The 22,471-nt window shown below is 34.8% G+C and overlaps 1 protein-coding gene across 2 annotated transcripts in view; it reads right to left on the bottom strand.

Annotated features, from left to right (window-relative positions):
* The window catches only part of LOC136813427 (TBC1 domain family member 2B-like), a 94,915-nt gene that overhangs the window by 12,839 nt on the left and 59,605 nt on the right, over positions 1-22,471 (bottom strand). For both annotated transcript variants that reach the window (XM_067069946.1, XM_067069947.1), the window contains one exon: positions 12,282-12,384. In XM_067069946.1, the coding sequence (XP_066926047.1) occupies positions 12,282-12,384 (103 nt within the window). The remainder of the gene's footprint in view (positions 1-12,281; positions 12,385-22,471) is intronic.

Raw genomic sequence — 22,471 nt, 5'->3', positions numbered from 1 at the left:
ACAGTGATCCAAACGGTACGGAAAGTTCTTTTTTAAAGTTTCAATTATTCTCTCTAAAAATCAAGTCTCATCTCGGTGTCCATAAAAATAAAATTTGATGAGAATCCAATCACATGACAAAAAAAAAGAAGTCGAAACAATCAGAGCCTGTATAAAAAACCCTGGTCTGGAAGCCAATTGTTGTAACTTTTTGTCAACTTTTTCCTTTGTTAATAACGATTATAAAAATCGATTTGCTAAGTTTTTGATTACGTTACCAAATACTCCTCTCAGGATTGCTTCAAAAGTTTATCACATGACCAAAAAGTGAGCAAAACAAGATAATTTCTCAACGTAAGTTCAAGTTCACAATAGAAAGAAACAAAAAGCTTCCATACCGGGGTTTCTTATACGGACTATATGAAACAATGTAATGTGTTACAATCAACTCACATTCAAATCTCTATATTTCAGAGTTTCTGTATTATATTGCTACTACCACTTATAAAACAAACAAACAAAAAACACCCCAATCAAAAAAAAAGTTTTGCTTAGCCAGTATTGTAAAACTGCATCCAAGGTTCAAATAAAGCTCACACCCTGAAATCCTAAAACTTCGGTCCCTCAGCTGAAAAGTGGTATACAATCTATAACCTTACTCTAAACTCGTCCCTTGAAAATCAAATTAGAGTCATCTATATGTGGTTATTTCGAATCCTGTTTTTAAGTACTAGACTAACCTTTTACTATACAAGTTATCCTAACTCTGACTAAAAAACTAACTCAAAAAAGGCTGCTGAGTTTCGAACAACTATAACCCAAACTAAAGCAAAAAAAGCCAAAAGTTGTATCAAAACCTATAAAACTTGCATAAAACTTTTCAAAGCTGAAAATGAACATTTCCCGAGCAAACGTTACAATGTAAACATTCTGAAAGTTGGATATTATATCCTCATAGAAAACGTTATTGAATATCCTATGAGCTGTTGAACATTACCCGAGCAAACGCTACAAAGTAAAACCATTCTGAAAGTTGGATATTATATCCTCATAGAAAACGTTATTGAAAGTAATTTCAACCATTCTGAAAGTTGGATATTATATCCTCATAGAAAACGTTGTTGAATATCCTATGAGCTGTTGAACATTTCCCGAGCAAACGCTACAAAGTAATTTTAACCATTCTGAAAGTTGGATATTATATCCTCATAGAAAACGTTATTGAATATCCTATGAGCTGTTGAACATTACCCGAGCAAACGCTACAAAGTAATTTTAACCATTCTGAAAGTTGGATATTATATCCTCATAGAAAACGTTAGTTGAATATCCTATGAGCTGTTGGACATTTCCCGAGCAAACGTTACAAAGTAATTTTAACCATTCTGAAAGTTGGATATTATATCCTCATAGAAAACGTTGTTGAATATCCTATGAGCTATTGAACACATACCCGAGCAAACGCTACAAAGTAATTTTAACCATTCTGAAAGTTGGATATTATATCCTCATAGAAAACGTTATTGAATATCCTATGAGCTGTTGGACATTTCCCGAGCAAACGTTACAAAGTAATTTTAACCATTCTGAAAGTTAGACATTATATCCTCATAGAAAACGTTGTTGAATATCCTATGAGCTGTTGGACATTTCCCTTACCCGAGCAAACGCTACAAAGTAATTTTAACCATTCTGAAAGTTGGATATTATATCCTCATAGAAAACGTTATTGAATATCCTATGAGCTGTTGAACATTACCCGAGCAAACGCTACAAAGTAATTTTAACCATTCTGAAAGTTGGATATTATATCCTCATAGAAAACGTTGTTGAATATCCTATGAGCTGTTGAACATTTCCCGAGCAAACGCTACAAAGTAATTTTTAACCATTCTGAAAGTTGGATATTATATCCTCATAGAAAACGTTGTTGAATATCCTATGAGCTGTTGAACATTTCCCGAGCAAACGCTACAAAGTAATTTTAACCATTCTGAAAGTTGGATATTATATCCTCATAGAAAACGTTATTGAATATCCTATGAGCTGTTGAACATTACCCGAGCAAACGCTACAAAGTAATTTTAACCATTCTGAAAGTTGGATATTATATCCTCATAGAAAACGTTATTGAATATCATATGAGCTGTTGGACATTTCCCGAGCAAACGTTACAAAGTAATTTTAACCATTCTGAAAGTTGGATATTATATCCTCATAGAAAACGTTGTTGAATATCCTATGAGCTGTTGAACATTACCCGAGCAAACGCTACAAAGTAATTTTAACCATTCTGAAAGTTGGATATTATATCCTCATAGAAAACGTTATTGAATATCCTCTGAGCTGTTGGACATTTCCCGAGCAAATGTTACAAAGTAATTTTAACCATTCTGAAAGTTGGATATTATATCCTCATAGAAAACGTTGTTGAATATCCTATGAGCTGTTGAACATTACCCGAGCAAACGCTACAAAGTAATTTTAACCATTCTGAAAGTTGGATATTATATCCTCATAGAAAACGTTATTGAAAGTAATTTCAACCATTCTGAAAGTTGGATATTATATCCTCATAGAAAACGTTGTTGAATATCCTATGAGCTGTTGAACATTTCCCGAGCAAACGCTACAAAGTAATTTTAACCATTCTGAAAGTTGGATATTATATCCTCATAGAAAACGTTATTGAATATCCTATGAGCTGTTGAACATTACCCGAGCAAACGCTACAAAGTAATTTTAACCATTCTGAAAGTTGGATATTATATCCTCATAGAAAACGTTATTGAATATCCTATGAGCTGTTGGACATTTCCCGAGCAAACGTTACAAAGTAATTTTAACCATTCTGAAAGTTGGATATTATATCCTCATAGAAAACGTTGTTGAATATCCTATGAGCTGTTGAACATTTCCCGAGCAAACGCTACAAAGTAATTTTAACCATTCTGAAAGTTGGATATTATATCCTCATAGAAAACGTTGATGAATATCCTATGAGCTGTTGAACATTACCCGAGCAAACGCTACAAAGTAATTTTAACCATTCTGAAAGTTGGATATTATATCCTCATAGAAAACGTTATTGAAAGTAATTTCAACCATTCTGAAAGTTGGATATTATATCCTCATAGAAAACGTTGTTGAATATCCTATGAGCTGTTGAACATTTCCCGAGCAAACGCTACAAAGTAATTTTAACCATTCTGAAAGTTGGATATTATATCCTCATAGAAAACGTTATTGAATATCCTATGAGCTGTTGAACATTACCCGAGCAAACGCTACAAAGTAATTTTAACCATTCTGAAAGTTGGATATTATATCCTCATAGAAAACGTTATTGAATATCCTATGAGCTGTTGGACATTTCCCGAGCAAACGTTACAAAGTAATTTTAACCATTCTGAAAGTTGGATATTATATCCTCATAGAAAACGTTGTTGAATATCCTATGAGCTGTTGAACATTACCCGAGCAAACGCTACAAAGTAATTTTAACCATTCTGAAAGTTGGATATTATATCCTCATAGAAAACGTTATTGAATATCCTATGAGCTGTTGGACATTTCCCGAGCAAACGTTACAAAGTAATTTTAACCATTCTGAAAGTTAGACATTATATCCTCATAGAAAACGTTGTTGAATATCCTATGAGCTGTTGAACATTTCCCGAGCAAACGCTACAAAGTAATTTTAACCATTCTGAAAGTTGGATATTATATCCTCATAGAAAACGTTATTGAATATCCTATGAGCTGTTGGACATTTCCCGAGCAAACGTTACAAAGTAATTTTAACCATTCTGAAAGTTCGATATTATATCCTCATAGAAAAATTTTTATTATAGAGGACTTGAACTTCTTTTATTTTAATCGATCCATGATTTGAGAACCATTATTCTGAGTCCTTGCCCAGTAAAAAATTTCATGAAATTCATTCTATGATTCGAATCTCTGTAATTCGAACAAAATAAAAGATTCGTCTTTGTTCGAGATCGAATTAAACTATGTGCTTAGAAAAACATGCCAAGAATATAAACATCATTTTTCTTTTAGCAATAAGAACAGGATAAGAACAAATTAAAATTCAATATGCTAAAAACTGTACGATGAACAGATAAAATTCTAAAGTTGGGATGAGTAGTGAGCCACAGGAGAAGCGAGATACCCTGCAAAATTTATGAGGGAGTGCAGACGTTTATGACATATTCATTATCTTTTGATAAAACAAAGACAATAATTACAGTGTCGTAAAAACCGCTCTCATCCATAAATTTTGCAGGGTATCTCGCTACGCCTGTGGCTCACTACTCATCACAACTTTAGAATTTTATCTGTTCATAGTACAGTTTTTAGCACTTTGAATTTTAATTTGTTCTTAACCTGTTCTTATTGCTAAAAGAAAAATGAGTAGTGACAGATTAAATTCAGTTTGCTAACAAACTACACAATCCCAAACTTTCTGTTCTGACATTAAATCTTTTCCGTCGTAATCTCAAATCATTCAAACTTAACGGTGAGTGCATATCAATTTATTGACATAGAAAAGATAATTCATCGTTCAGGGTAATAAAATAAGAAAAATCATTTTCAACTGGGTATCAACACCGGAAAATGAAAACCGACAAAGAAGCATACCGAAAGAAAATGATCTTAATTAACTTCAGTACTGCGAGAGTACCACAAATTAATTTAATCACAGTTGGTTTTAAAGCTTTTTAATACCTAAAAGGTAAAACACAAGTAAGATTGTAAAGTGCTTATCGTTAGTATTATTAAGCATGGAATTATTATAGACACTGGAAAAACAATGAGCTGAATTTTGGCAATTTCTTGTGTACTGGCTATGTCCGCAGTAATGATATTATTGTTCACTCTCCTTCCCTCATTAAATGATTTTTCGAAGCATTTTTATTACATTTCTTATCGAAAATCACTCATCCAATTCCCAAAAGAGACTTAAAACTGTCCTTTGAGAGTCAGATTCTTCCACTTAATTGATAATTATAAGTCGTTATGACGTTTCAAGCTGTGAGAAAGATGTAAAAGACTTCAACCTCAAAAAAAACCACCTTGCCACCACGTGCCTCCAAAGGATTTTCATACCACAGTGGAGCCAAGAGACTCAAGTCTTATTTATGTTAATTTCAGCTCTTCTGGGGACAGTCTTGGAAAGATATTTCCAATTGAAAATTTTGTTACATTATAAGCATTTTGTCTGAATTTCTTGTCTAATGATGATTTTCTCACATTAGATTTCACAAATGTATCCAGCTTGGTATGCTAGCCTTACTTTCAAACTTTTTTTCTGCAAATGTACAAAAAGAAAGAGCTAGAGAATCTTTTAAACATAAGACTGATAAACGTTTTTTTAAATCGGACATCTTCGAGCCGCCATGACAGTTGTCCTTTGCGGACAAAGCTAGAACATCAATTGTTTTCTGAAACAATAGAAAGACAATACTTCGCTCTCCACCGTTTCATTCGATGTTTATCCAGAGTCTCTATAATAAATCCATGGATTAAGGAAGAAGGAGTAAGTAAGTAAGTCTGCGGCCGCAATCGGAGGCGACCCAAAGACTCCTCTTTCGATGGCTATCTACCTGAAGGTAGGGGACGAGGCCACCCTTTTTCCCTGAATTGCTCCACTTACCCTTGATCCTTCTCTTAATTGCTAAGCATTAAGCAGAGAGGCATCAAGTACCATATTGGCAATCTTTGATATGACCCGGCTGGGGGTTGAACCCACAACCTTGCAAACCGTAGACGGATGATCTACCACTGCACTACGGTCGCTAAAAGACAGAGTATGAGAAGCTTTGATAACCCACGAACACGCGTCCATTCCCTTGAAATCTTTGCCCTGATTTATTTATATAGGGACTTGAACAAATCGTAAAAGCAATTTCTTGAATGTCAAACACACTAACCTTTCTATCAGTAACAATACACCAGAAAACAATTTTGATGACTAATCTATGGGATTCAAATTTTTGAATACTCGGAAGCAGAATAAGTATAGTAATAAAATAAAAATGCCTTCCTAGGTCAAATCATGATTTCAAAGTAGATAATACTCAAATTCATTCAATTTTTTTTTTTTGAATTTCTCATAATAAAATCAGTCAAACCATTGCACATTCTTTTATAAGAACATACAAAATTTTTGAAGCCTTCGTCAGATGTTCTTATTTTTGAGTTTTAAGCCTAAAAATGTTCTTATCATGTTCTTATTTTCACCATTTTCTGAGCAACGTTATCCATTTTCTTATGAAATTGGGTGTTTTAGAATCCCCAAAGCCTTAAAATGTTCTTAACTTGTTCTTAACATTTCGGCCCACGAAGCCTTATGTTCTTATATAGTTTGTTCTCATAAACAAAACGTGTGTCACTTATTGACATTACTAAGGTTCTAGATTCACTGTAAAAAAAAACATCCTCTTTTGGCACTATTTAAAACCACTCTTCACAAATCATGAATCGATTGGTGAAAACATTATATTCCCTTAAAATAAGAAGATGAAACCTCAAAATCTGTCCCTGGCTAATCCCTTATGTATAGAATAGAAGAGCCTTCCTTACAACAAGATCTATCAATGAATCATCCTCCAAATCTGAAACAAGAGTTTCTGTATGTGTGTAAGCATGAACATATAAACGACTGGACATCTATCTTTTATTGTCTCTTTGAAGCGAGCTTCGTTGCCGCCTGTATTTCAAAATTGGTATGAAAAATCCGACAATATTCCGTCATAATTTTATTTTTTTGAATTATTTAGTTACAAAGATTGATAGAGCTTGAACATTACTCCTAATGCACAAAAAAATTATTTTTTACAAGTTTGCAATATATTTTATCATCATTTTCAACTCTGAAATGCAGAATTTCAACTGCGTGTATACTTTTGAATCCCTTTTGTCACTCGAAAAATTTTTTTTTGACTTGAAAAAAATAGCTTCCCAAAGTTGAGAGCCTGTGTAATAATAATATCGAAAATAGAATGTGACACTCTCTAAAATTATTAGACACTTTTAAGTCAAAATTTAGAAATATTAGTCGGAGTTTTGACAAGCTGACGATGATTTTGCCTCTGTTATCTTTGTTATGATATAGATAAAAGATTTGAGAAGAGTAGAACAACAGAGACTTTTGTCGAAGTTTTGACGTTGTTAGCAAGGTATTCCCAAGTGGTATATCATCAAAATCTATTGTTTCATTTTATACTTTTAGCGAGGCGGCAACGAAGCTAGCATTGTTATCTTCAAAAAGACAAAATAGATGGATGTCCAGTCGTTTATATGTTCATGGTGTAAGCGACGGGGACGGTAAGGTACTAATTATTTGACCAGATTCTAATCAACTGAGGACGACGGTAAATCAGCACTTTTACCGTCCTCGATTTTGCGGGGCAGAACTGCAGGATTTTTCGAATCGATTCAGTCACTTTACCATCCTCAAAAGTGCAAATACATAAACTCCCTATAAAATCCTCGAACATAACAACAACGTTCAACTGAGTCTGATCTCCCCTTCTTAAATGCCCCTAACCTTTAAAAAATGCCTATCCCCGAGGATTTTGGGCAGAAATAGCTAACAAATATATTTGACATATCTTTAGAAAGAGAAAGCGAAATAATAAACTTCTTTCTTCGTTTTGACACAGACTACTCTAACAGAAAACTTCCTTTCACGAAGACAAAATTTCATAACACTGCTTGAAAATAATGTACAATATATATGTAAGCCCTCCTCTTTTCTGACCCCCCCCTTCTTCATTTTGTTGGAAGGTGTCTTCCCCCTTAAAAAAAGAGGGGGGGCTATGACATAATCTATCAGCTTGGCTAGGAGACAAAATTGCTGGCTTTAGTAGATACAAAACTTACAACATTGATGTTTTTACAAAGCAAAACTGAATCTGAATCTAAAACTAAAATAAAAAAATAAAAAATAAGAAAAAAACTATTCTCTTGCCTCGGTAAGCCAAATCGAAGAATGAAAAACTTCAGAGTAAAAAAAAACAAAGTAATCGAGACATAAATCAATGCCAAATCAGCAATGTACGTCAATGCATTTAACTCTAATGAGTATTAATTAATGATAACGTGTAATTACTAGTAACTTTGCGACATACTGAGAAAATTAAAGTCTCATCTTCCTTTACTGGAAAAAGCTTCATAAAATAATTTTTTTTAATTTGTACATTCGTATTTCAATTTTCTAACAGATAACGATCCGTATGGCAACAGAGCACTATCAGTGAGTTCGACTGACAATTCCTGCATTGATAACACGCATGCGTAATTTGTCGTTCTTTTAAACCACATGTAGTTAATTCCCGTGATAAACAAAGAGGAATAAATTTTTGACTGAATGGAAAGGGAAGGTAGTGCTGCCTGAAAAGGACATAACTTCCCGATTTGGCCACTTTTTATATCTGAAAAAGCTAATTAAAATTCAGAAAACGCGTGTCAAACTAAAAATAAAAAACATTCAAACTGCGCGAGAAATCATTTTCACCCACTTTACGCAACAAGGACAAAAGTTGAAAACCAACAAAACAAAACAGCGACAAACCTTAAAACCAACAACAATAACAAAATAAAAATAAAGAACCAAAAAGTAACAACCCACAAATAAACAATCTTACAATAGACAAACAATAAATATAAATCTACAAATTTAGCGGAGAGAAATCCTGGTATTCTGGAAGGTGCAGTGTAGTGTAGTGTAGTGGTCGTCGTTCTTGACTTCCGTGCTGGAGGTCAGGGTTCGATTCGCACTCGGTGCTGCGATTCACTTGTCAAGTGAGTGTACCTTGGCCCGGGTCAACCCATACCATGTGAGGAGAATAGGGTACCATCACTCTGATACAAGTGTATGAGGAGATATGCTGGACATTGAATGTGGTAAATGACAATGATTTAAATGTTATATGACACGTTTACACTCTGATAGTCATGGATCTGTAAAAGGGTCTACCTAGGTTGGTGCTTCGATTTATTTCAAAGCAAAACGAAACAAAGATTTGAATGTTATAGGTGGATAACCAGGTCAGATCATCACATTCGCCACATCCTAGCTAGCACACAACATTGTTTCAACGTTAATCTAATGTTCACAACGTCCATATAACGTTAGATTAACGTTGTTCAACGTTGTGCACCGGCTGAGATCCCTACGAAGAATGAATGAATGTTGAAACCATTGAGTTTCAAGCCCGAAGGGCTAAAGGCGAAACTGTAACCTTTCTCAGGCAAGAGAAATTGAAGCCACTTATTTCCCATCCAAAACGCGCTTTGTTTTTGAGGACTACATTTTTTGAAATCTAGCGATACATTTTAGTTTCAATCCGGTGTTTGTGTAAAAACTGCGGGCGGGAAACAACAACGTTACGGGCTGTCTTGGTCCACACCTTATCCAGTCCAGTCTACCCAGACGGCACACAACTTCAAAACAACGTCCATGTGACATTCATAACGTCCAAATAACGTTATTTGAACGTTAACACAACGTTGTGTGCCAGCTGGGCTAGTTATGAGCATATAAACGACTTGGCATCTATTTCCTTTGTATTTATTTGTAGAAAGTCATGCTAGCTTCGTTGCCGTAACATTGAAATCATAAAATGAAACAATCATCCATTTTGATGATGGGAATACTTTGCTAACGACGAGAAAACTTCGACAAAACCTTAATGATTAAAATCTTTTTAACTCTTCAAATTACATTATGAGAAAGGTAAGAGAGGCAAAATACTTCATCAACTTGTTAAAACTCCGGCTAATATTCAATATAAGTTCCATTTATACTGAGACAGAAAAATCGTCTGAGACGAGTAGTTTGTAAAATGTGATCTGCGGAGGAGATCCTATTTATTGAAACATGAATGGAAAGTACACTCCATAATTCTAATTTTCTAAATTGCTTGTCTCCGTATAAATAGAACTATACAATCAAAGATAGATGTCCAGTCGTTTATATGTTCATGGTCTAGTGTACTCCAACCCAAAAGCACGTTCTTACCCTACCACACTAACAATAGAATCTTATACTAATTGTTTTGAAATACGTAAACAAAATATGAAAGGAAAAGTCCCGGAATGAGATTTAATGAATAGCACACAACAACAGATCTGGGTTTTTAACTTCCGAGTTTTATAATCCATTATATATATTCAAGGGCAGGAAATTTATATCTCCACGTCATAAAGCAGATTAAATTGCATCATTACTTAGTAGAATATCATTACAATGCATAGATACTATGTTAAGAGGAGGAGAGTATTGTCCTAGGGGGGGGGACCGTCCTGAAGTAACTGTCCAGGGGCAATCGTCTCGTGGAGGGGCGGGGGGGGGGGGTGGGGGATTACCCTAAGGGGTAATTGTCCAGGGGGGGTTAAATGTCCCGATACAATTGTCTCCGGGTACAATCTCCCGATGAGAAACTATAGGGAAAAACTGTTCGGGGCAATAGTCTCGGGGGATTATCCAAGAATCGCATAATATGGGCCTAAAGGTTAATAAATCAAATTAGAAATAAAATTCAAGTCGTTGCTACCCGAAAACTACAGGGTTAAGTAAAGCCATAATAGTATTAGACCGAAATCTAGATTTATCGTTTAAATTCAACAATATAACTCAGTGTCTCATCCACTCCGGAGGTCAGGTGAGTCCAACGCCCTTCCCAGCCAGACATTCTAAACAGATCAAAACTTTCATTTTGAAGGTTTTTAGTCGCACTTTCATATGGAAAAGAAAATTTGCAATCTAATAGCAAACTGCGATATGATAGCATGCTTATGCGTCTCTACAGAGAATTTTTTAATTAGTTGTCGGAGAAAATTGCTTTAAATACTAACTATTAATGATGTAGATACTTTAATTACGGTAATGATGAAATACATAACGGTAATATTCACACGAGTAAAATTAATAATCAGACATTGACCTTTAAGAAAAATATTATATCCTCCATTTTTTGCATATTGCGCAACTGACTGGGGTCGTCTTCAGTTTCTTCAAATTATTGAAAGGCCCGATTGTAGCAAAACAAAAAAAGCAGTGCCCAGCCACCAAAAATCAAAGTTTTGGAAAATTGAAACAACATCCTTAGATTTTCACCCAAGGAACAAGTGTTGGAATCGCATTGTTTTTAAATTGAAAGTTTAATTAAAAAGAATCTCCTTTCGATCAATGGGTTTAGGTTATCAACACTTAATTATTGAAAAGTGACCGTTTAAGCTTAATAAATGACACCTTACTTATTCATTAAACTAAAGATGAAATTGAGACGGTATCCCAGCGGGGTTGGAGAAACTCAATATATACGTACGTAGTCTAGCCTGCTAGACGACTAATTCAGACATACTTAGTAGAAAACGAGCAAGAAATAATGGAAGGTACAAAGTGCTTATAGAAACTGTAACAATTGTCGTATTATATAACACCTACAATCGGTGAAAAAATACTTGGCACAAAAGGGAAATCCACCGGGAAGTTTTGAAACCACAATCGATTTGTAAGTGCTCTAAAGTAGGTTCGAAGAGTAGAGTTTTAACTCTGAGTTTTAACGCTGGACTTAAGTCTTAGACCTTAGGATCTGAGGATCCAAAAGTTCAAAAATGGTCCAGTAGGGCTTGAAATATAGCCTAGAAACCAATAAATCGCTCCCAGATCGAAATAATCGATGAAATCAAGTTGAAGGCCCGAAATTGACATTCTCGCTCGAACTTCAATTTTCGAAAAATCGTAAATTAGCCAAAAGTGCCAATATGTTATGGCACTGATTGTAAATCACTGTGTTAGACGAATTACAAAAGTCTCCAGTCTAGCAAGTACGAGATTTCCGTATTGCGGAAATCAGCCATTTTAAACAATTGAGTTTAAAGGCCGAAGGGCTAGAGTAGAATCTCTAACCTTTCCCAGGCAAGAAAAAGTGAAGCCACTTGTTTCCTATCCAGAATGCGCCTAGAATGCGCTGCAATCATGACGACGACATGTATCTAGCGGTTACTCTGCATTTTTTGAAATCTAGCGATAGATTTTACTTTCAATCCAGCGTTTCTGTAAAAACCACGCGTGGGAGTTCTGGATGGAAAATAAGTAGCTTCTTTCCCCATCCAGGAGTCTGGAGGCTATTGGAAGCCAATCGTTTTTACTTCCGTAGTTCAATCCTAAAATGGTTTCGGTATCGGAGGAATAGACTTATCTTGGTAATAAGGAGATTTCATTCTTAAATTTCGGAATTTCGGCAAAATGGTTCAAAAAGGAAAAGACTTTAAAGATGATAATTTACCTTATCTCAGTAGGGCTTTTCTTTTCAGTTGTCGAGTCAGCTTTTTCATTGATGGCTTCATCGATTAATTTCTCCAGCACTCCGTCTGACTCCATGTTCGTTTCTAAAGAAAAAAAAGGAAAATATGAAAGACTGCTGAAAGATTGTACTGATGGCTTACTTTGTTGGGTTATCTGATATTCCGATGGCGGATTGGCGGCCACCCACGCTAAAGTTATAAAGGAGCGGGTCAATTTCCCATCGGAGATGAATGATAGTCGGCCTTTGATGTGCCGCATCCCCAGTCGGGTTCAAGTACCCTTGGGCGTAAACATAGAAATATTTCGGTTGGACCCGCCAATCCCCGAAAACGAGATCTGGGTTACCAGACCTCCTGCTGCAGAATAATTGAAGCGGTCTAGCAAAATTCCGTAATGTGAACCTTCCAGATATTGAAAAATTTCCCGACCTTCAGAGCATGTCGGATGAAAATTTCTGCATCTGGGTGCCAGATAATTTGTTGGAGAAAAAGTCAGGAGTGAGTGATAGGAGGCTAAAGGATCATTTAACCCTTTAACGACCGCTTATTTTATTTGTCCGCGGTACACTTGGAACAGAGTGCGCATACGAGATCGTTCGTCATCAGTAAAAAAAGGTTAACGTATCTCCTACCATTTGTTTACACCCCATTTTAAACAAAATAAAGAACAAACTTCTTCCCCTCAAGCAAAGCACGATCACAAATTTCGGGAAATGCTTATGTTAACTTTGCTTTGTCAGCATAAAAGAAGCGCTTCTCCTTTCTATATCCATTGTACAAAATTACTCTAAGGTTCCGAATAGACGTCCCCACCCGCTTATTAATTTTCGAAAATTTTCGGATCCCCCCCCCCGTTTATTTATTTTCCATTTTTTTTGTTTTTGAGGTGAAGTGTAAATCAGGCTTAAAATCTATTTCGAACGACCTTAGAGTACTGCAAACCAGGTCAAATACGTGTCAAATGATGATTTCCAGCCCCCCCCCGCGTTTATTCAGACCCTCCCGTTTATTATATTTTGCAAAAATTTCGGACCCCCCTATTATTCGGGACCTTAGAGTACTTTGTACGATTTATAGCTTAAAGTAAGTGTAGACGAACTGAAACTTTAGTCTTTTACCCCCTAAAATTTTTCTAGACTACCTTTTACTCCCAGGAATGACGAAAAAAATCTTTCCTCAGAACCCCCCCCTAGAAAATATTCTTGAATTTTCCGCTTGAAATGTTTGTCCACAACCCATGTATGGATATAAAGATAAAATGGCCCAATCTTACACCCTTGCTGTTTATCGATCGTAAAGTTAAGATTAACGACACGATTCCCTCTCGGATCCTAAGTTTTTTAGTCCTGTTAGAACAACGTCTTTAAATATTAAAAAAAAAGCTGCTAAACTTTTCGACGTGTATGTCATTCAAAACATATGTGGTATAAGGTTACGAAATTGTGAATTATCAAATAAAAATTGCCCTTTTATGTGAAAAAATGCCAATAATTGTCAATTTCATTCATTTGTCTAAATTACACCTACCAAGATTCGGGAAAACATTTTCTTCAACGACCCCTTCATCTTAGTCCAGTGTTTCCTCTATAGTTCTTACAGAATCATTAGAATTATCATAAACCAAACTTATTATGGTATGACCCGACCAGAGATTGAAACCCAACCTCGCGCATCGTAGCCGAACGTAGGCTGCAGTAGCGTAGCCAAGGGGGCGCAAAAATTGTGTAGGAGAGCAGATTTTGTGCCCTTCCTGTCCACGTTACTGGGCTGCTTGCATCCACTAACGGATTCGTGCTTATAGAACTACCTGGGGTTTTGTAGAGGTCTGCAATTCAGACTAAGTCGAATGCTCTACCTTTAACTAAGATCTTTATTTTAAGCCACCCAGTCGACATACAACGTTTGTTCAACGTTTATCTAACGTCCACAACGTCCATATAACGTTAGATAAACGTTGAAATAACGTTGTGTGCTAGCTGGGCACCTACCAAGATTCGGATCGCCATTTCCTTCGACGCCAGGGAACGCTTCAGCATCTGGATCTAATGTTTCCTCTATAGTTTTTATACCATCACTTGCATCATCATCATACACCAAACTAATTATGCCAGAACTGCCAGTATCTGGCATGTAATTTTTACTCAACAAAAAAACAGCTTTGATAAAAAGTTCGACATTAGAACTTCGTCGCCGGTCGTTTAGATCAGGAGACGCGGCTGCCATTTTGTCCAACATTACTTTCTCTGGCAAAGCTGCTTTAATTGCAGTATCAGCTATCTATTTGTTCATTTTTTCTATTCATCAACAAGCGTTGAAAAGATATTAGACAGACTCTCTGGCAAAGTTGCTTGAATTGCAATGATAGAACTAAGATTGCCAGTTATGATAGACAGGGCCTTATTTATTTCAAAAGCCCTTGAGACCTTACTTATATCTGATGTTTCATTTTTTTCTGTTCGTCTATGTCTGTCATAAATTGTTGGAAAGATATTAGACTTTGGTCATGGATAGACCCACGAGAATAAAATCGATCGAAGATATTTTTTAAATGTGTCCGGAACATATGGAATAATATAGAAAAAAAAATTCTTAAAATTTACAGTCACTAGTACTGAAATTATGAAACGCACGGTACCTGTATTCTTTGTTCATGAAAAAATAGTCAAAACCTTTTGAAACAAAGAAATTTTGAATATTTTGATAAAATCTAAAAACCTTATAATATAAATAACTATTCCTCTTTTTCCAGACACGCTGTATTCAAAACAAAGACGAACGAGATTTTAAACTTCCAAACGAAAACAAAAAGTAAAAGTCCAACCGCTATCCCCGTGTGAAATACACATTTTTTATAAGAACATCCAAAAATTTTGAAGCCTTCGCATCAGTTCTTAAATTTTAAGTTTTAAGCCTAAAAAATGTTCTTAAGATGTTCTAATTCTCACAATTTTGAGTATTTTCGTGCAATATCTTAAGAACAATGTGTCTTGGTCTTTCATATTCCACAAAGCCTTTAAACATTCTTAACTTGTTCTTAATATAATTAGCCATCGAAGTTTTGTATCATTTGTTCTTATAAAAATGCGTGCATCGAGTACTGTATTCGAAAGATTTGATGAACATGGTAAACTACACGTTTTTTTACAAGAACAAACTATATAAGAACATAAGGCTTCCATATGGCCGAAATGTTAAGAACAAGTTAAGAACATTTCAAGGTTTCGTGTACTCTAAAACAGCCAATTTCTTAGGAAAATAGGTAAAAATGGTGACAAAATGGTGAAATTAAGAACATTCTAAGAACATTTTTAATTTTAAAATCCAAAAAGTAAAGAACATCCGAAGGCTTCAAAAAATTTGTAGTTCTTATAAAACAACGTGTAGAACAAAAGCACCCAACAAACAAACAGACTACAGTTGACGCTCTCTAATCCGACGCTCTACTATTCGATATACTCCATTATTCGAAAATATTGGGACTCTCTTCCATTCGATATAAGGGATCATTTTCATTCGATGAAAATCCAATTCCCCTTAAAATCGAAAGACTAGAGAGCGTCAACTGAACTTAAAAAGGTCACCGTGTCGTAAACGACGCTCTACTATTCGACAGGCTCTCTTATTCGATAATATTGAAAGTCCCCGCCATCAAGAAACTCTCATATACGATGATCTACTATTTGATATGCTCTCTTATTCAATGTAAATCCAAACCCCCCTTAAAAATCGAATTAGAGAGAGCGTCAATTGTATCCACAGCTAAAATAAACAAATTCTTGAAACACGACAATGAGATGGTGCACAATTAACCTGAACAAAATAAAAAACAAAACTATAATATTCTGTTTTGAAAATTAATCCACATCCATCTCTGTAACGAATTGAATAAACGAAATTTTGTAATTTCTTAATTAGTTGACACAATACCTGCACGTTTCTTTTATAAGAACATCCTCAAAATTTTTGAAGCCTTCGTCGGATGTTCTCAACTTTTTGAGTTTTAAGCCTAAAAATGTTCTTATTTTCGCGATTTTTTGAGAATTTTTGTTATTTTTTTAAGAAATCGACTGTTTTAGATTCTGTAAAGTCTTAGAATGTTCTTAAATTGTTCTTAATATTGTGGCCATCGAAGCCTTAGGTTCTTAATATGTTCTTATAAAAAACGTGTAGTTGACACGATACCTACACAAAGTAACTGCTCAATTTTGGAAAGCGTCATTAAAAATTAGATTGCATGTAAAGAGAAGATAACACAAATATTTTACATAAGAACATACCATGTAAGAAGATGAGAATTTGGCCAAAAACTGCATGAGAACATTCTAAGGTTTTGAGTACTCTAGAATATACATTTTCTTAGGAGATTATAGCCTAATACACACAAAATGCCTAGAATAAAAACACTTCTATAAGATTCTTCATTATTAAAAATACACAAGAAATCAAGAGCATACAAAGTAATGAAACAATTGATATTCCTATAAAAAAAAACCCTAAATGGATGGTAATTATGCTTGGAAAAGATGTAAAGAAGCCAGCTTAATTTTCTAAATGGCTATTTCTTATAAGCAGAATTTCAATATCTTGATATAGCCATCGAGGTTAATTCAAACTTTAGTGGAAGCGACGGCAAGAAAAAAGACATGCTTTGTATGAACATTTTGGATGAATAAATCTTTATTGGTTGAAAAGAGCGTTTTGCGATGAATATCTTTGAAAGAAGAATTACCCTACCCTAAGCATAGGGCATAGGCCTTGCCCTAAGGGCAAGGATCACATCTAGAAATCGAAGCTAATTCAAAATTTGGTTGGAGCATTTCTTTTTACTTCACTTTGTTTTGGTTGGAAAGTTTTGTGATGAATATTTCTATTGGTCAAAAAAAGAGCGTTCTGTCTCTATTACATGATACTATCTGTTCTTACAATTTGTTCTTATGATATGATCACAGTATGTTAATCATTATTTTCAACCGCCACCCATTGACACGAGAATTGTTATTGTGCAATTAATTAGCGTCATTTGTATAATTAACCTTCTTGACAATACTGAGACTTAGATATAAGAACAGAATAAAAAAGACTTTGCACGTTTTTTATATAGGTTTGTTCTTATAAAAAACGTGTATCAAGCCTTTTATAAGAACCAGAAAATTATGGCTCAGGATGGGCCGTTCTTAACTTTTTGAAATTTTCAGGCTTAAATGTTCTTACGATGTGATTAACCCTTCGAGCATCTTCCTATTTTTTACTAGGGGAATCATCTTGAAGGGGGGAGGCTCGAGGACTCTTAAAAAAATCTCAAGATTGACAAGTGGTATGAACTTGAAATTTTGACCAGTAGTAGATATGGATAATTGGAGATGATTTACGAAATTTTGGTTTGGCCACCTGTTTGATTGGTATTTTTACTTGACCAAAATCATGTAATTGACTGATCGGCTCGTTCGATTTGACTGTAATTTGTCTGATTTATCAAATATGTTGGGTATTCTTATAAATAAACGTGTAACACAAGCCCGCTTTATAATTGAGAGACATTGGATTTGATTCTTATCAATAAAGATCTTCAATAAAAAAAAACTTGTGGTTAAAGTGACTTTTCGATCCACTTCAAAGCTTTGGAAACTGTTTCGATTAGTGTCAAGTCAATTGAGTGCACAGTGTGAGCAAATTATCAGACGAAACTTTTTATTGACAAATTGATAAATAATCGACACCATGCTGACGTTAAGAAAAATGCTTATTTTTTCCAAAAAATGACAAAAGGGAATGTTCCGAAATAAGAAAATCTGATTTTTACAGCCAAAGCACTTTGGGCACTTTTTGGCCCAAATTTCGCACTCGAAATATTTTCTTTTCGAAAACTGGGCTCTCTTATTTTTTAAGAACTGTCATTTTGCATCACTATGCAAAAAATCAGAAAAATTTAATGGGCCAGCCCCGAGAAAAGCTGGTGACAGACGAACGGAAGAACGCACGAACGGAAGGACGAACGAACAAAGGTTAAATTAAAAGACCTGTGAGGTAGGTCCAAAAAGCAACATGTTGAATAGACCTACCTGATATAGGTAGTCGGGAACATGCTGAATGAAGACGAAAATGTTCCAACGAAAAAGAAAAGAAAACAGTATAGCATAGAGACGCGTCACAATTTTCAGCCATTTGCCTTGTTACAATTTATGTAAATATAAAGGCAGTTAGTTAGTTGCGGTGAAAGTTGACGAAAGGGTCCTATTTTATCAAGAGATTGCATCTCTCTCATTCCAAACCAATTAAATGGAAACAAAACATCAAATCCAGGAAGGAATCAGTGGCGTGGTGGTAGGGGGTTGGGCCAGGCCCTACCAGCGAATGCCATTTTAGAAGGGGTGCCGAAAAATAAGGGGTGCCAAGAGGGATTTTTTAGATGACCCTATCGAAAGATCGGCAATTGAAAAACCAAAAATGGCGCCCCTTATCAACTCACAAACTCTGAATTTCGCTGGCTCGCTTCCCTCGCACACTCTTCTCTCTGTTTATGATTTAGTTGTTCGATTATCAAATGAATTTTTTGTAAGAAACTAGCTATAATAGGAGAAAAACCTAATAAAATTTAAAACGATCTTAGCTCCAGTGCTTAGTTTGTATTCGTAAGCAAATTAAATGTGTAGAGAGGGGTCGCCAAAAACAGAAAATTTCTAAAAAGGGCGCCAAATTTTGCTTGGCCCCATCACGCCACTGGAAGGAATAATGAAAGAACTTCATCATCAACCAATTCACACAAAAATCGTGATCTAATTCAACTCATTAAAGCATAAAAACCAAAGAAAAATAGCGAAAGAACAGTAGCAACAGTTGTTTATTTTTGTGGGAAAATAGTTCAGAGTTGTTTCGATTCATGACTTTTGGCTTTAATAGTTTAGCAAAAGTGATATTTCACGCGGTATAACCTAGTAGACTTTCCGATATCGGATCAAGCATATACAACCAAATTCTTACGTCTCGCACATGCGGATCTAGGCAAAGGATGCTCCAATAGCTATTCGCGCGCTCAAACGCTTGTTCCGCCAAAAAGTATTAATGAAGCAAGGAATTATACTGATATAAAAACAACATTGTTTTGTATCACGGAAAAAAACAACATTCTTGTAAAAAAAAAAACGTGTGCTTAAAAAGCAAATATTGACATATAATTGTCGTTGCGGCTTAAGATAACAATACGAAAATTTGGATGTGATGCTGCTCTTAGTAAATTGATAGATAATACACTGCAAAAACCCAAATCAAAAGTAAAATATTACTTTACTTCTAGCTAGCTGTTTTTGCTTGTGACTTCTAGCTACTTAGTTACAAAATGCTTCTAGGTAGTAAAATTTTACTTTTCATCATTTATGATGGAATATATTCAGATAATATTGCTTCTCAAAAGTTACTTAATACTTGGTCAAGATCTGGCTAACTCCTCTCGGGAGCGATAGAGCCAGGTCACCCTTTTTCTCTTACAACGTTGGCCAGAAAAGATTTTTCAGAGGGAATTTTATTTGGCGAATCAGCAAGAAAATTAATTTCGCGGACGATGTGTTGCAAGGCTCAAAATCAAGGTGAAAATTCTCTCTTTTGTGACCAAAATAGTGTAACTTGAATAAAAGTTTGAGAAAACTTAAATTTGATAGATGGGTTGGCAAAATAAATCTTTGTTTGGAACTTAATTGAGCGTAAAATTTGCCATATCAGCCGAAAGTTCTATTTTTAATGTATTCAATACTCGAAATTATTGGCTTTTATAGCGTGAGAAATAACTCCCCAGACCTTCCTATTAGGACCCCCGTTCATCATTTTTGTTAAAAATTTCCCGTTTCTAGGGAAATTTTTCTTAAAATGGCTTTTTCGGGCGGCGGATGCGGATGATAGAAGGATATTTGAAAGCGGTCGCGCGCTTTATTAGCGCGCAATCCTAATGGGAACTCGTGAGATTGTATCTCAAACGCTAAATAACTCATTGTGGTTCACATTTGTGTTGATTGGGAAAGTCCCCAAGAAATTCTTACTACTTGGTAGTTCTTTTAAAGAAGACGATGGGTATATTTTTTATAAGCACCTAATCTATAAGAATTAAATCAACGACTCATGATTGAAGGCAACACACCTTTCGGTAATTAGTTCTTTCAAAGTAAACCATGGATGACAGAGAAATGATGAGCTATTTATTTTTGTTATAAGCACCTAATTTATGAGAATTAACTTGGCAACTCTTTAATTTATAAGCTCAGTATACCTACCTTTCGGTGATTAGTTCTTTCAAAAGTAAACATGAAGCCATCATTGTAGAATAAAATATCGTCATGATGTCGGTCATGCTTATTTTTTTTATTTACTTTATAAGAATCAAATCAATAACTCTCGATTGAAGGCAATATACCTTTCGGTAATTAGTTGTTTACAAAGTAAACAATGGATGGCGAAAAAGATGAGCATATTTATTTTTCTTGTAAGCACTTACTTTATAAGAATCAAATCAATGACTCTCGATTGAAGGCATTATACCTTTCGGTAATTAGTTCTTACAAAGTAAACAATAGATGGCGAAGAAGATAAGCATATTTATTTTTCTTATAAGCATCTATTTTATAAGAATCAAATCAATAACTCTCGATTGAAGGCAATATACCTTTCGGTAATTAGTTCTTACAAAGTAAACAATGGATGGCGAAGAAGATGAGCATATCTATTTTTCTTGTAAGCATTTACTTTATAAGAATCAAATCAATAACTCTCGATTGAAGACATTATATGTTTTGGTAATTAGTTTTTACAAAGTAAACAACGGATGGCGAAGAAGATGAGCATATTTTCTTATAAGCACCTACTTTGTAGAAATAAAATCAATAGCTCTAGATTGAAGGCAATACAATTTTCGGTCATTAGTTTTAACAAAGTAAGTAATGGATTGGACACAAAATGAGAAAAGAGAATAGTTATTTTTTATAAGCACCTTTTATTAAGAAATAAATCAAAAAAGTAATAACTTGAAAGATTTGGCTTTTGGTAATGAGAACTTGCAAGAGCTTAACCAGAAATATGTTGTTATTTATATGAAGCCTATTGTATAAAATATTGCAATCTGATAAGCATTTTTCACGCTTATAAAAGGGAAATTTTTAGTCGCATTTTTGCGAATCTTGTTTAAAGTTCTAAAAGACCCCCTGCAATTTATCACAAAAGAGAAAGGTTTCGTACTTAACTAAAACAAAAGCCTGTGTGAATGAGGGTGAAAAAAATAAAGAAAGCTCAAACATAAAATATAGAGAATGTTTTTGCTATATTATTATACGTTCTCTATTTTTTGAAATATCTAAATTAATACTGAAAAATAAATTGGCAAACTTTATCCTAATGAAGGTCTAAAGGATTCTCTCCCTCTATAGATTCTAAAACAATATCTTTCAATGAATACTTTGGTTGTGCATAAGGATTACCATTAGAGTCAACCTTCAGATGCACCACATTGTAGTCCAATAGTGAATCATAAGATAGAAAATGGATCTCATCTGTGGGATCAACATTGTATGCATGGAACACTTCAGAATAATGCAATGTTCGATAAAGCTTCACCTTAAAGTAAATTAAATCGTGGATAACATATATTGAACAACTTGACCAAACATTGGTAGATTCGATTCTGTAACACCAACTGCCAATATTGCATTACTATTATACTTTGTTCCAAAACGTACCAACCAACTCACTTTAAATAGTTCATCAAATGCATACCAGGCAAAAGTCCGAATTCGTCAAAATTACGACGAAGGGAGAGGCGTTCTTCATCAGACAACTTGGAGACTACGCCATAATCTTTTTCTTCTATCGAACAAAGGATGGGATACAGCGGTTCTTTTTTGAATCTCCAAAGTTACTTGTCTCTAAGTACTGGTAACGTTTAGCTAGAGATAACGGCAGATTTTTGAAATTTTGCACACGAGCGATAGACTTGAAGTAATTATGGGCGGCTTCAAAGCTATAGCAGGAATACCTCATCGGTGGACCAAACATTTTAATAGTATCGACTATATGAAGTAGATAATGATGTTTAGGTACAAGGTTGCATGTAGGAAACAACTCCTTGAATTTGATGTAATGATTCTCTAACTTTTGGTTTAGTTCTGTGATGGTATCCTTTCTAATAACTGATGAA

Source organism: Clytia hemisphaerica, unplaced genomic scaffold (genome assembly GCF_902728285.1).
Source record: "Clytia hemisphaerica strain Z4C2 unplaced genomic scaffold, Clytia hemisphaerica genome assembly, whole genome shotgun sequence".
NCBI classification, from domain to species: domain Eukaryota; kingdom Metazoa; phylum Cnidaria; class Hydrozoa; order Leptothecata; family Clytiidae; genus Clytia; species Clytia hemisphaerica.
This window is presented reverse-complemented; position numbering and strand designations above follow the sequence as displayed.